The 12,938-nt window shown below is 39.8% G+C and overlaps 1 protein-coding gene across 3 annotated transcripts in view; it reads left to right on the plus strand.

The window, feature by feature from the left end:
- The window catches only part of B3GLCT (beta 3-glucosyltransferase), a 105,203-nt gene that overhangs the window by 52,897 nt on the left and 39,368 nt on the right, over window positions 1-12,938 (plus strand). For all 3 annotated transcript variants that reach the window (XM_040448140.1, XM_040448141.1, XM_040448139.1), the window contains 3 exons: window positions 683-752; window positions 7,329-7,442; window positions 9,593-9,692. In XM_040448140.1, coding sequence (XP_040304074.1) covers window positions 683-752; window positions 7,329-7,442; window positions 9,593-9,692 — 284 coding nt within the window. The remainder of the gene's footprint in view (window positions 1-682; window positions 753-7,328; window positions 7,443-9,592; window positions 9,693-12,938) is intronic.

A 12,938-nucleotide genomic window follows, 5' to 3' on the forward strand; every position in this document is an offset into this window, starting at 1 on the left:
CTGGCCTTGAGTGTAGGCTGGCCACAGTCTGCCTGTGTGCTCCCTTTCATTTGAGTGGTCAGCTTGGGCTGGGCCAGCTCAGGGCTCTGATATTGCCCCCCCCCCCAAGTGTTTGAAGTAGTCCTGCCTTTGGCAGAGGACAGGATGTTGCTGTAGCCTAGACTTGGGTGGATAATACAGGGCCCATAAAAATACTTCCAACATCAAAGTAAGACCAGCCCACAGAAGGGAGTCAGCTCCTATTTTACACTAACACATCCTCCTGCTTCTCTCCCTTTGTCAAAATCTTCACCAGCTGGGAAGAGGAAAGGGAAGGTGACTAACATTTATTGGGCAGCTATAATGTGCTTAATAAATGGAGTAATAAAAGCAGCTTGACTGGTAGCTATTCTGACCATTTTCTAAATGAGCCGACTGAGTTGAGAGCTGAAGACTGTTGTCTGGGTGACACAGTGTGTATAGGGCAGTCTGGGATTTGGGCCCAGGTCTGGCTGATGTCAGAGGCCTTGTCAGCTCAACTACAGTTCCTGTTTTTCCCTAAAACTGAACCCTGGAAACAGGTTTGATACCCTTGACGTCGGTGAATTTCACCTCCATAGCATGTGATATCTGACATGGGTGTGAATGTGGATGGTCATATAACATAGACTCATATGTGCATATATGTTTTCTTGTCTTTTAGGGACATCCAGTGAAGAAAGAGGATATATTTTTCGCAGTAAAAACATGCAAGAAATTTCATGGTGACAGAAGTAGGTTTTGTGTCATTCATTTTTATTGAACTTTTAAAATCCAAGCTGCCTTTAAAAAAAAGTACAGACCAGATACAAACTCAAGAAAGGGAGAATGAACACATATATTGAAGTGAAAAGCAGTTATTTAATTAGTACTCCTCATCATACCATTTCAGTCACCAGAATCAATTAGAAAGGATAGTTTTGTATTGAAACATGAGTGTCCCTAGCCCTTCTGAATACTGTTCAGAGCAGTGTTTTAAATTGGAAATGGGAAATCTCAGCTGTGGTAATCTCGGACACAATGTGTGAATAACAATCCATTTTGCAGAATAACGTCCTATTTTGTCCATGCTTCGTCTCTGAACTGTACGAAGAATGTTAGAGGGGACTTCAAGGTGAGAGAATGCCAGTGAAGGATGTTTTCTTGGAGACTAATCCTTCTTTTTACATTTCTGTTGGATGCACACATTGGAACTTTCAAAGTAAAATACGTATGTGCTCACGAGAAGATTATGTTACGGAAAAGACAGCAGGTGGCTTATACACAGTGGTCCCTTCTTAAGGAAATCTTGGCATGCAGACGAATGTTGTTTTTATTCAAGTTTTTGGTGTCATTACAGAATTCTACTAAGTTATGGTGATAATGTAAAAGAAAAAGCCCACCCTAAATATAAGTAGACATAATTTTTTTCTTTTTTCGCCTTATTTCAAGCTGCACTTTTCTGAAATTGAAAATTAGACAGTCTTTTGCATTTTCTAATTTTAGCATATATTTTAATTTTTTCCATGAAAAGACTGTCGATTTCATGAAGAGTGTGATATTTATGTAGAAGAGATTTCTAAACCAGCTGTCGTTTTCATGGGATTAGAGCTATGGGGGAAGTTCATTTATATAATTTATTTGATAATATGATTCTTACAAATTATGTTTTAAAGGGGAACATTTCCCAAATAAAAGAATATTATTATTTGGAATTCAAGTATTGTTTAGGATATTGACATTAATTAAAATCTGGTTATGATGAACAGTTTCTTAAAAGTACATAACTATAAACATTCATGTTTACCTAAAATAGCCACATAAAGTGCCAGGTCCTATTAAATCGGCCTAATATATGCACTCATTATGCAAGGAGTCCTAAAGGCTATTAAAAATGAACATAGTGTCAACATTTTCATGATTCACAAATTTAACCTAGATTTAATACCCTTTTTCCTTTTTGAAAATCAGGAAGGGCTTTTGGGGACAATTTTTGACATATCTTACAAAAAATTATCAAAGGAAATGAATGAGGCGACTGCTTTATTTTTTTTTTTTTTAAGCCAGCAGAAATGTTCAAATTGATATTATTTGATCTTGAAGCTGCACTTGGGAGTAGTGACTGCTTTCATAATATTGATGTTAAGGACGGTGGCATAGTCTCTTTTGAGACATTTTTCAATGGACAGTAAAGCAGTAAAATTAGGGACCATCCCTGTTGTAGTTTTCATATTCTACAGAAATGAAAAAAAAAAGTTTGCTAACTTAATAGTTTTGAATGATCTAGTTTATTGCCTTCTTGTTGGCATAAGCTTGAGGTCATCTTTTCAGATCTCCGTCAAACGCTTTTATGTTTGAATTTTAAGTCAAAGGTCTTTAAAAATGACAAGTCTTCAAAGCCTGTTAGGAGCGTTGAAACCAAACCTCCTAAAGCTGGATGCGTTGATTGGCTGCTATGAATTTGGATCCGAGGACACTGCAGCCTGAGACTTAAAAGGTAGCATGAGGCTTTCACAGTTGGCTTTCCGTGGCAAGCCATCTTTAAACTTGGATGTTTGTTTGAAAAGGTGGTCTAAGGCAGCAGGATTCTAGGGACTTTGATGTCCATATTGCTTGATGGAAGTGAGCCTGGTAGGCCACGGGGCTCCTTTCCTCCTTTTGGGCGGCTAGTCTAGCCACCAGTGGGTCCAGAGAATTATGCAGTAATCGTATTAGTTACATTGAGAACACCATAGTAACTGCTTCTGCTGACCTCTTCTGCATTTTCTGACGTGTTTTTTACGTACATTCTATCGTCTGCGTTCATACTGACAATTCCACATGATGTGGTAATTAATGTTGTTATTCCTTTGATACCGTAGAGAAATCAGAGTGTGGGACAAGATGCAACTGGCCCACGTTCTTGTAGACTATTGAGTAGGAGAGCTGGGACTCGGGTTTTCTGGCTCCAAATCCCAAATTCTTTCTGCCACAGCACAGCTATAGTGTAATCTCCTTGGATGTATTACAGTCTTAACACTTGATAAATAGTATTTGATATTCATTTTGACATTCTGCTAGGCTCAAGGTCATTTTTGACTTGGCCAGAAGGTGGGAAAGTAGGCTTTTTATTTTCAGGAGCAATGGGGATAGCCAGGAACTGAAATCCACAGATGATCTAAAAGATAAACCAAGCTGCTTGGACAGGGATGAGAGTCTACAGTAAAGCAGAATATAGAGACTGGGGTGGGTTTTTTTCTTTTTTCTTTCCCTGTGCACTTTGTGGTAGGAACAGTGAAGTTACAAAGGCCAAACGACAAGGGGAAGAAAAACATAGATAAGACTGTATATTTATCTTTGGAAAACCGAGAGTCGGCTATACTGCTAGTGGCGTGGGTGCCCTGCCCCTGGATGCAGCAGACCCTAGCGATGCCCCCCACCCCAGCTCCTTATAACGTTGGCCACATCCAGGATGAGGGATGGAACTTTCTCTTCAAGGCTCCAGTCAAGGCAAGGGAAATATACACTGAACTCATTTTTTATATTCTCAATGGAGAATGGATAATAAAGGCAAGTCCCAAAATTAAAAAGAAATTATTTTACATCTTGTACCTTTTTGGCCTAACAGTGAAACCAACGTTTATGTAACTGCTTTGTGCCTGGATTTTGATTTAAACGAAATACAGCATTCTTAGGACACAGCAAAAAATATATCCTATCTTTTGGCTTAAGAAAGAAATACATATTGACACCATCGAAATAGCAACACACTCTTGAGACGCACGCAGTTAGTGGGGTTTGAAAGAAACTTTAAAAGTATTATATAAAGCAAATTAGGCATAGCCTGTAAAATTATGTTTAAGCAAGGAAAAGGTCTCTGGAGTTTTAATATTCTGCTTGTTCACTTCCTCTTGGGTTATGTGTGTTTCCACTGGGTGACGTGAGCTGTCAGAAAACGCAAAGAACTTTCTTTGCACCATTTGGCCCTGCCGTTCCTCTGCGTGTCTTGAGTGTCTCGTGGCGGCCACTGGTTTGTTCATCAGGTGGCGGGTCGTGAGATGCTCTCCTCCTGCAGCCTCCTCTGATTAAAGAGGTAACATTGCTGTTTGCTCAGCCTTTAGTTCCTTTTCACAGCTTCGTGAGCACCTCAAAGTAAACTTTTTTCCTTTCAGATGGGAAAACACAAAACAGCCACCCACCCTATTCTCTTTACTGCAGTCATCTTGTCTAGAAGAGGCGGGTCTGAACAAACTTATGGAAAGGAGCGTATGGTAGCTGGCCGTTTCGAGTAGAGAGGCTTCCGGGTACTGCGGTAGGCTCTGCTCGTTTAAAACACGAGGCTTGAATTAAAATGCAGCCAGACAGAAGGCTATGCCGCGCCGAATGGTGTGATTCGATTACTTATTAAAGAGAGGACGGGAGTCAGGTGCTGCCCTCCCCCTCCCCCGGCTGTCCCCCTGGCTGTTGAACAGATCGCGAGGTTCCGGGCTGTTTTAGATGTTGTTGTTTGAGAGCAGCCGCGAGGCTTGCTTTTCAGTTCTGCGTATGTCTCATCTTTCAAAGAGCGAATGATAACACACCCTTGGGGTGTGTGTCTCTAGCCCTCCCCTGAGGAGAGAGGAGCAGTCAGGGTCTTGTCGTGGACGTGCATACAGAGAAGAAAGGTCCATTTGTCCGTTGAAACTAGCAGATTTCCTAAAATCAGGAGCCCTTCACGTTTGATTGTGTGGCAGTTTTCGCACGGGGTTTCAGGGTCTCGTTCATTTTTCACTTGGCATCGGGGTTTTGCAAGTAAATTCACCGGGGGTAAAAATGTGTGTTCTGTGCCTCGTAGCGAGACACATCTCCTCCTGCTTCGAGTCTGTAAAGCCATGTGGAAGATTTATGCCATCTGTGCAGTGGGGTTTTTTTTAATAGTAAAGTTTTACTTTGCTCCAATTTTAAGTTATCTTGTGGCAAACCTTCTTGAAAGAGGCATTCACTAGTGTTTCATTAGGTGGTAGAAAGCAGGCTTCTCTGTATCGAAAACGAGATGATGGATCACGTGACTATATGCAACTCTTTTCTCTAAGTTCAATATCTTTAGGGATATAGCACCTCAAAATAGAATATCTTATAAATAGAACGAATTCAACCTAGAATTCAAACAATGCCCAGTATTTTAGAATAGAGCAGTATTTTAGAAGTTTTAGGTAATTTGGAATCACCCCCAGTTGAAAATAAAGGCTTTACCTGCGGTTGCAGGAGACTTAGCCTTAGTTTTAAATTCTTTACAGCTGCCAGATACGACAAATGCCTCAGGAGTTATAATGATCAGGGGACAGGCGATAACAATTGTTGAATGCTTTAGGGATAATAGAACCGTAACACCTTACTATGTTAAAATGGTGGCAACAGTCTCGTGCCAAATGATGGCTTGCCTTTTTGAGTGAAGCCTTCCTTTAACACTAGTTCCGCAAACGGCCCCAAGCCTTTTGTTGGAACTTCTACAAAATTCAGTCCTCATTCAACTATTTATCGAGCACCTGCTACATCCTGGCCACCGTGCTAGGTGTTGGAGAGTGAGGTAATTCTTACCTTCAGTGAAATTTCTGTTTCAGCAGTTTCTAACAAAACCTGAGAGCAGGTAGTTAGGTGCAGCAAAGGACTTGCTCTTGATTTGAATAGCATTTAAATCAGCCAAGAAGAAAGATCTGTGCTGTTTAATAAAGCTACTGGAGCAGACAGGAGCTGAGGGCTAAAGGCTGAGGACCGTGAACGCAGACTTTGCACAGCTTGCAGCACTGAGTGCTGGGGACTGAGGAAAATTCTTGACCTCTCCTCACAGCTTCTTCCAGAGTCATGCAAGGGAGGACATTTTACCCAAGAGTGAACATTTAGTGGCTGCAAGCTGCAGGGAGCCCTTTTCCGGGGTAAGTCCTCTGCTTGTGACATGCAAAGCAAACTGCCACTGCAGTGCCAAGGTGAAGATTCTTATTGTGCTGGAACTTGCAAGTAGAACGGAAGAGGATTTTTTTCTACCCGCCCCCCTCCACCCAAGCAGCCGCATCTATTATTATGCATCTTCTCTATTATTATGTTATCTCTTATTTATGCATCGTTGTCTATTTTGACAGGAGCAAATCTCTGCCTTTCTGATTGCAGAAGAATTACATTTTAAGATCTAAAAGTTATTTAGTGGGTTGCAATAGGTAATTTAGACATTATAACAAATGTCCAGAATTCATAGGTCTTTCTTAAAAGCTGGCGAATAATGAATAAAATGGCGTGCTTTGGTATTTTATATACAATGGCTGTCTGACTTTGAGTTTGTTGACACGCAGAGGCAGACACTTAGATTTGGCAGTGCGTTGGGAGTTTTTGCATACATTTTTATTTGGGCTGGGAAAAAGGAAAAAGAGAAATGATCTGATAAAAGTCTCAAAATGCTGACCTGAAGATTTAAATTCTTTGCGGTGGAGAGTCTTAATATCTAGATATGATGATTTTTTTTCTATTAAAAAACAGAAACCTCTTCTCAAAATTTAAAGATGCACAGCCAGTAACTAAAAAACAAGTATCTAAGAAAATACTTATATATTGGGCCAAGTGAATTAATGTCACATAATTAGGCAGAATTCCATCAAGGGTGGAGACAGGAGAGGATTAAAGTTAGCTCTGAATTACAACCTGGAAAGTTTTCTGTGTTCTTTTTTAAAGTTTATTAGAAATTTATCTGTTAATGATAGAGGTCAAAAATACAGTAGTGGTTCTCAATGTTACTTCTTCCGCACTTTTCAAAAGTACAACACAAGCCTGTTGGCTATTCAGTGCAGTGACTCTCAGTGGTAGGGTGGTGCCCTCCATAGGATCGCGTGGTTCTCTTAGGGTGTAGTTTGAGAAGCCTCCTACCCTCATTGTAAGGGAGAGAGCTTTGCATCTCAGCCAGAAACAAAGAATATTCCCATCCCGTAGAGGTAATTTTATTCCTCACCCCTCTGAGAAGCATTTTAAAAATCCAGTTGTGAATAGTAAATGAAATAGCCTATGGGGAAAAGAGGAAAATTAAACACAACAGTATTATCAGACTAGAAAATGTATCATTACATGGACGTGAGAAATGTGGAGTCACCAGGAGTGAGAAGTATTGGGCTCTAAGGTACACTGAAAATGTCTCAAGAAGAGGGTTCTGTCCACCTGCTGCCCTTGACAAACAACCTGATATTTCTCAGGGTGGGAAAAGCAAGCACGTTAGAATACCTGAAGAACAACAAATAATGGTTCTCTTCCTTTATAGGTGGTAATGCTGCCCTTCTGAGATTCTAAGCTTCCTTATGTAACTGTGCCAGTGACCGTCACTCCTCTCATTTCAGTCCCCATTGTAAAGCAGACCTGGGCAGGACAGGCAAGTCTCATTGAATACTACAGTGATCACGCAGAAAGTTCTATTCCTACAGTAGATCTGGGGATTCCTAACACAGATAGAGGTGAGTCCTTAATTTTCACTACTCTTATTCAGAATGTCCATTCTGGAAAGAGAGTAAATTAGGATGAAAATGAAATGTCTTAGAATTCTATGATTTTTGCCTTACGTAAGTTTCACTTCCTTCCCGAATCCCAACGTCTTTGCCCAGGGATATGGACCAGTTCTCTCAGATTAAGAGCTGCTTTATAAGCACTAAGAAAGGTTGGAAGTGGTTGGGCCATATCAATAGGACAGAGCATATGACAATTAGGATTACTTAAGAGATTTTTTTTTTTATACCTTCATAATTCATTGTGACCATAATGGAGTGTCCCCAGTTAATTTATCATCTTTCCACACAAAGCTTCTCCGCATTGGATTTTAGCAGCTTAACCCGCCAGGATTGTTCTATGCCTGCTATTTGCCAGCCCCAGAAGCTGGGAAAATAGGAACGAAGCCGATGGTTTCTGTCCTCATGAAGCTTATGGTCTAGCTCACATTTTGTGTGTAATTGTCGCGTAGTGTTCACCCACGTTTTGCACTGGTTATGTGTGGCGTAAGCTCTGTGATAGTCATGTATTTTGTGAATATTTTAATTAGTGATGATTGGTAGCGCACCGGTTTTTGTCTTCAGATTCTGGCTTCAAATTAAAAACATTGTTTATTTCAAAAAAATGCAAGTAGAAAGCTGGCCACCTTACCTGCAGACGCTCTTTGTTCATCTCACTTTTTTTTTTTTAATTTTTTTTTTTCAACGTTTATTTATTATTTTTGGGACAGAGAGAGACAGAGCATGAACGGGGGAGGGGCAGAGAGAGAGGGAGACACAGAATCAGAAACAGGCTCCAGGCTCCGAGCCATCAGCCCAGAGCCCGACGCGGGGCTCGAACTCACGGACCGCGAGATCGTGACCTGGCTGAAGTCGGACGCTTAACCGACTGCGCCACCCAGGCGCCCCACATCTCACTTTTTATCTAGTGTTCCTGTCACACTCTTTTCTTCAGTTTCTGGTTCCCCATACCCTTTTAGGAGCAGAAAAAGAAGTAGTAAGTTGATTTTCTTGTTCTAAAGAGTAATTTATCTGGATTATTTCATGGTCGTGTCTCTCATAATGCCTTGATTGATAATGCACAAAGTAGAATCAGATAAGCCATTCCTGTAGTTATCAATTCTTCTGGCAAGGTTACATATATTACTGAGTCTGTCTGTTGCTTTGTTTCGGAAAAATGATTTTAGACTGAGGTTTTTTTGGTTAAGCTTGCTTTTTAGATTTCAATTTAGGTTGCCTTTAACATTCACTTACTCGTATATTTCTTATTCGATTTCTTCTTTTGTGTTTAGTCTGACATTATTATTGCTATTCCTGTTTTGCCTTGCTCCAAAAGGAATTAGAGATGGCCTTCAAATAATGGTTAAAAATACCTTAAGCGACTAAGAAAAATGAAAACAAAGGTCACATTGAGTGGTTTACTATTAGTTAACATTAGCTTGTTCTCTCTTGTGTCACCAAATATTTTGTTGCAATCCGGGGTAGATGGCTGTTTACTGATTTGAGTTCTCTTCCCAAGCATTTTATTCTTAGCTTGGGCCCCAGCATTTTCCATTAAAGCAGTGACGTTTGTCTGTTGGCATCTGAAGAACCGTAACTTAGTCCACACTGTACTTTTAGGGCAGAACCGGCCACAGTATCTAGCATATGGCAAATATTTATAAAGCCAACACTTGAAGGTGTAATATCCCGCTTTTGTACCATTGTTTCCCTTTAGTTGCAACGCTTGGAGTTCTAAAAGTTCCTTCAGATTAAGGACATCTAAGGAAAGGTGCCAAGCCTTATACTTTCCATGAGGCTTACAACTTTGTCTGGAGTGGAGATAACTGGCCCCTCCTCCGATCAGCCCAGTGACCTTGTGTTATTCCCGTCTCTGGGTCCCCTGATTTCCAGTGTGTGAAGTACATGGCTTAGACTTCATGATCTCTAAAGCTCCCACATTGGTTCATGAGGCCTATGCAAATTACAGGAAGCTAATTTTTTAAGTTTCTGATTATTCCTGTGCATGTCAGCAGTTAAGCTTTTACTTTTAAAACCTTGAAACTATAACCATGTTTAAAATGAGTTCTATATGTATTTTAAAGAAAATATTACATCGTAAGTTCTCTCTTTGCCTTTCCTAGGTCATTGTGGAAAGACATTTGCCATTTTGGAAAGATTTTTGAATCACAGCCATGACAAGATAGCATGGTTAGTCATTGTGGATGATGACACGTTAATAAGGTAAGGAGCCCTCATCAGCCTAGGGTGGCTTTATATTCTACATATATTCATATTCAGAAGCTAGGATGGGTACTTCTGCTTCCGGCCAAGATGGAGTAACAGGGACTAGATTTACCCTCACGTTTGAAGCAATGCCCCAAAAAGGACAAAATATATGAAACGAGGGTTTTTAAGACCCTGGACATTAGGCAACAAAGGACAGTAACCCATGAGACATATGAGACGTAAGAAGTAAGTTCTATGACAGCCCCAGCTAACTGCCTTAAGAGAATGTAAATAGCTGCTGAGGGAAGGGAACCCCGTTGGAACGTGGCCAACTCCTTGAGTTGAAGAGATGATGCTGAGAGCCTGGGGTGACCAAGACCCATTAGCTTGCAGGACAGGGCACTGGAGAGGGAGAGCTGCACAGAAAGAACACTGGAGATCTGTGGGGGCTCCCCTCAGATATTCAGTTGAGTATTGATCAGTGCATACATGTGAGGAAACTACTGGACGCTGGGGAGAGAACCAGCCAAGATGATGAGAGGGGATGGTGCCCAACACTCACACAGGGCTGAGTAGGGTACCTATTTCTACCAGCCAGACTGGGAGACCCTGGACTCATAGGGTGTTGGGTAGAGTAGCTAGATATAGAAGTATCTTGCTTTAATAGTGGGAAATAGCTAAGTACTGCTTCAGTCCTGCCTAAGAGATCTTAAAAGACCAAACTGTTTCCAGGTAACTAGTCTGCATCCAAGAACAAAGCTCAAGATTTAGAGAAGTACCAAAATATCCATCACCCAACAAGGAATCACAGTGCTTGGCATTCAATCAAAAGTTCCCAGACATGGAAAGCAGCAGGAAAACGTACCCATGATGAGAAAAATCAGTTGATTGAAATTACCCCAGAAATGACAGCATTAACTAGTTATTTATAACTACAAGTTCTGTTCGTTGCAGCTTAGTAACTCTTACATTTATTCAAAAAGGGACATGGAAGGTATAACCAAACTGAACTTCTAGAGGTGAAAACTACTTTGTCTGAGGTGAAAAATCCATTGGATGAGATTAACAGCAAATTAGAACTTGGAGAAGAACGTATCGGTGAACTTGTGAATATTGCAATAGTAACTGTCCAAAGGAAACACAAAGATAAGTAATTTAAAACCAGTGAACAGAACATCACTGCGGTGTGGGACAATTTCAGGTGGCTTTGTATGTAGGCAATTTGGAGTCCCCAGAAGGGGCATCTGACAAATATTTAAAGATTTTCAAATTTGATGAAAACTATAAACCAACTGATCCAGACACTGATTCCAGATCAGTGAACCCCAGACACTACTGTGAGTGTCCAAATGGAGCACAGTCACCTCCAAGAATGGACTCTTTCAGTAACGTCGTGTGTAGCATTTGTTAAATCTCTACTTCACTTGTGTCATCGGTCCTCAGTACAGTCACGTTTTGCCACATGTTCATTTAGAGTTTCTTTTTTTGTTCATCTTTACCAGCAATAATATCTAATTGCCTGGTGAGGTCTTAAACGTGTTTTAGTTTGAGCTTGTCACCTTTTCCTTGCGAGACTCTCCAATCATCCTCAGTTGCATGAACTCTTCTGGCTTCTCCTAAGTCATGAAGCTGAATAATTATAAGACTGAGAGGTCAAAAATTCAAAAACTAAAAAAAAAAAAAAAAAAAAAAAGGACAAGAAAGGGAAAAAGCAAAACTAGAATTTTAGACTCAGGAAAGAAAGAAAAAGGCAAACTCATCTCTGAAGTTATGACGAAAACTTCCAGAAGTAAACAAATTCAAATGAGAATTTAACAAGAGACATGGATAAAAACTAGGAAAGCATTCTAGAAAATGAAAATGGGGTCTGTTAGTTAAAAGGGTGAGAAAAAAAGTGGTTAAAATGAACACATACTAAAGTCCAACACCTGTATAACTGGAGTTCCTGATTGAAGAAAATAAAACATAGAAATAACACTTAAATTACCAGAAATAAAAGAGGACCTTAATGTATATATTAAAAGGGCCTACCTGGTAGGTGCCACGGAAAATTGAGCTGGGATCATCAACCTCTTCCCATAGCTGGACAAATCCAGTAGATTTTGATAACGTCCTCTGAGTCTTGTGACAAAATGATGAAAGAGCAAGAAAGTAAGACTGGCATCAGAAACAGTAGAGGAACATGTTAAACTCAAAAAAATGGTGAATCATAAGTTTAATATGCAGCTAAGATGCTCTTCAGGATCAGTAGGAAATTTCTTAGTGTCCACCAACGAAATGAGTAGTGTGCACATGCATCCTTCGTGGGGAATGTATTAGAGAAAGAACTTCATGCAGACAAGAGAGATGAAATTTGGGCAAGAGGACTGATGGTGAATATTTCATATATATAACTGTAAAGTTAAAACAGGGTTGGGGAATAGGTATATAGGTAGGGGAATGGTATATAAATATAATATGTTTTGACAAAGTAGAAAGTATGTAACTTTAAAAAAATGGAAAGAAAAAGGAAAGTAGGATCAGATCATGGCTTATTGTATAGCTAGTAGATGGGATTCAAAGGATACCGTGTAAAACTGACAGATCTTAATACTATTAAATAGGAAAAACACAATAGGCATAAAAAGTTAAACACAAGATAATGGGGGGAAAACTTCCAACACCAAGAATATTTTTTAAAGCAAAAAGTAAAACACAGTAAATAGTATATGTATAATTCAAACCCAAAGTAATTTCAGTGTAGAGACCAAATATTATGAGTTGTGTCACTAAATGTGAATGGGTTTAACTCGCCTAAGAACTTTCAGATTGGTTCATAAAACAAACCCCAACTCTATACTTTTATAGAAAAGACATACATAAAACAGTCCTTCAAAAGTCTAAAAGGGATGGATAAAGAATTGCCAAGCCAATGAGAATTAAAAAAATTCAATTCCCAACTCAAAAAAAACTAGAAAAGAATAAAAAGCCAACCCAAAAAAGCATATGGAGGGAAATAAGAAAGATACATGTGGAAATGATGAGGTAGAGAAAAAGACCAAATTAATGAATGAGAATTTTGTTTCTTTGAAAAAATTGTATTGAATGCTTTTCTCATTTAATGGTATCTGTCGCCTGGAAATCAAAGTGCACAAGAATGTATTTAGGAACAAAGGGGAAATAAACATGCCTGTGTCCCCTTATCTTTCCATAAACAAAATGAGGGACGGTTGAACCATGAGGTTGGTTTCTAAAAGGACTGGGTGGAAGAAGAGGATAGAT

Source organism: Herpailurus yagouaroundi, unplaced genomic scaffold (genome assembly GCF_014898765.1).
Source record: "Herpailurus yagouaroundi ecotype Mexico unplaced genomic scaffold, PumYag 197, whole genome shotgun sequence".
Classification (NCBI taxonomy): Eukaryota; Metazoa; Chordata; class Mammalia; order Carnivora; family Felidae; genus Herpailurus; species Herpailurus yagouaroundi.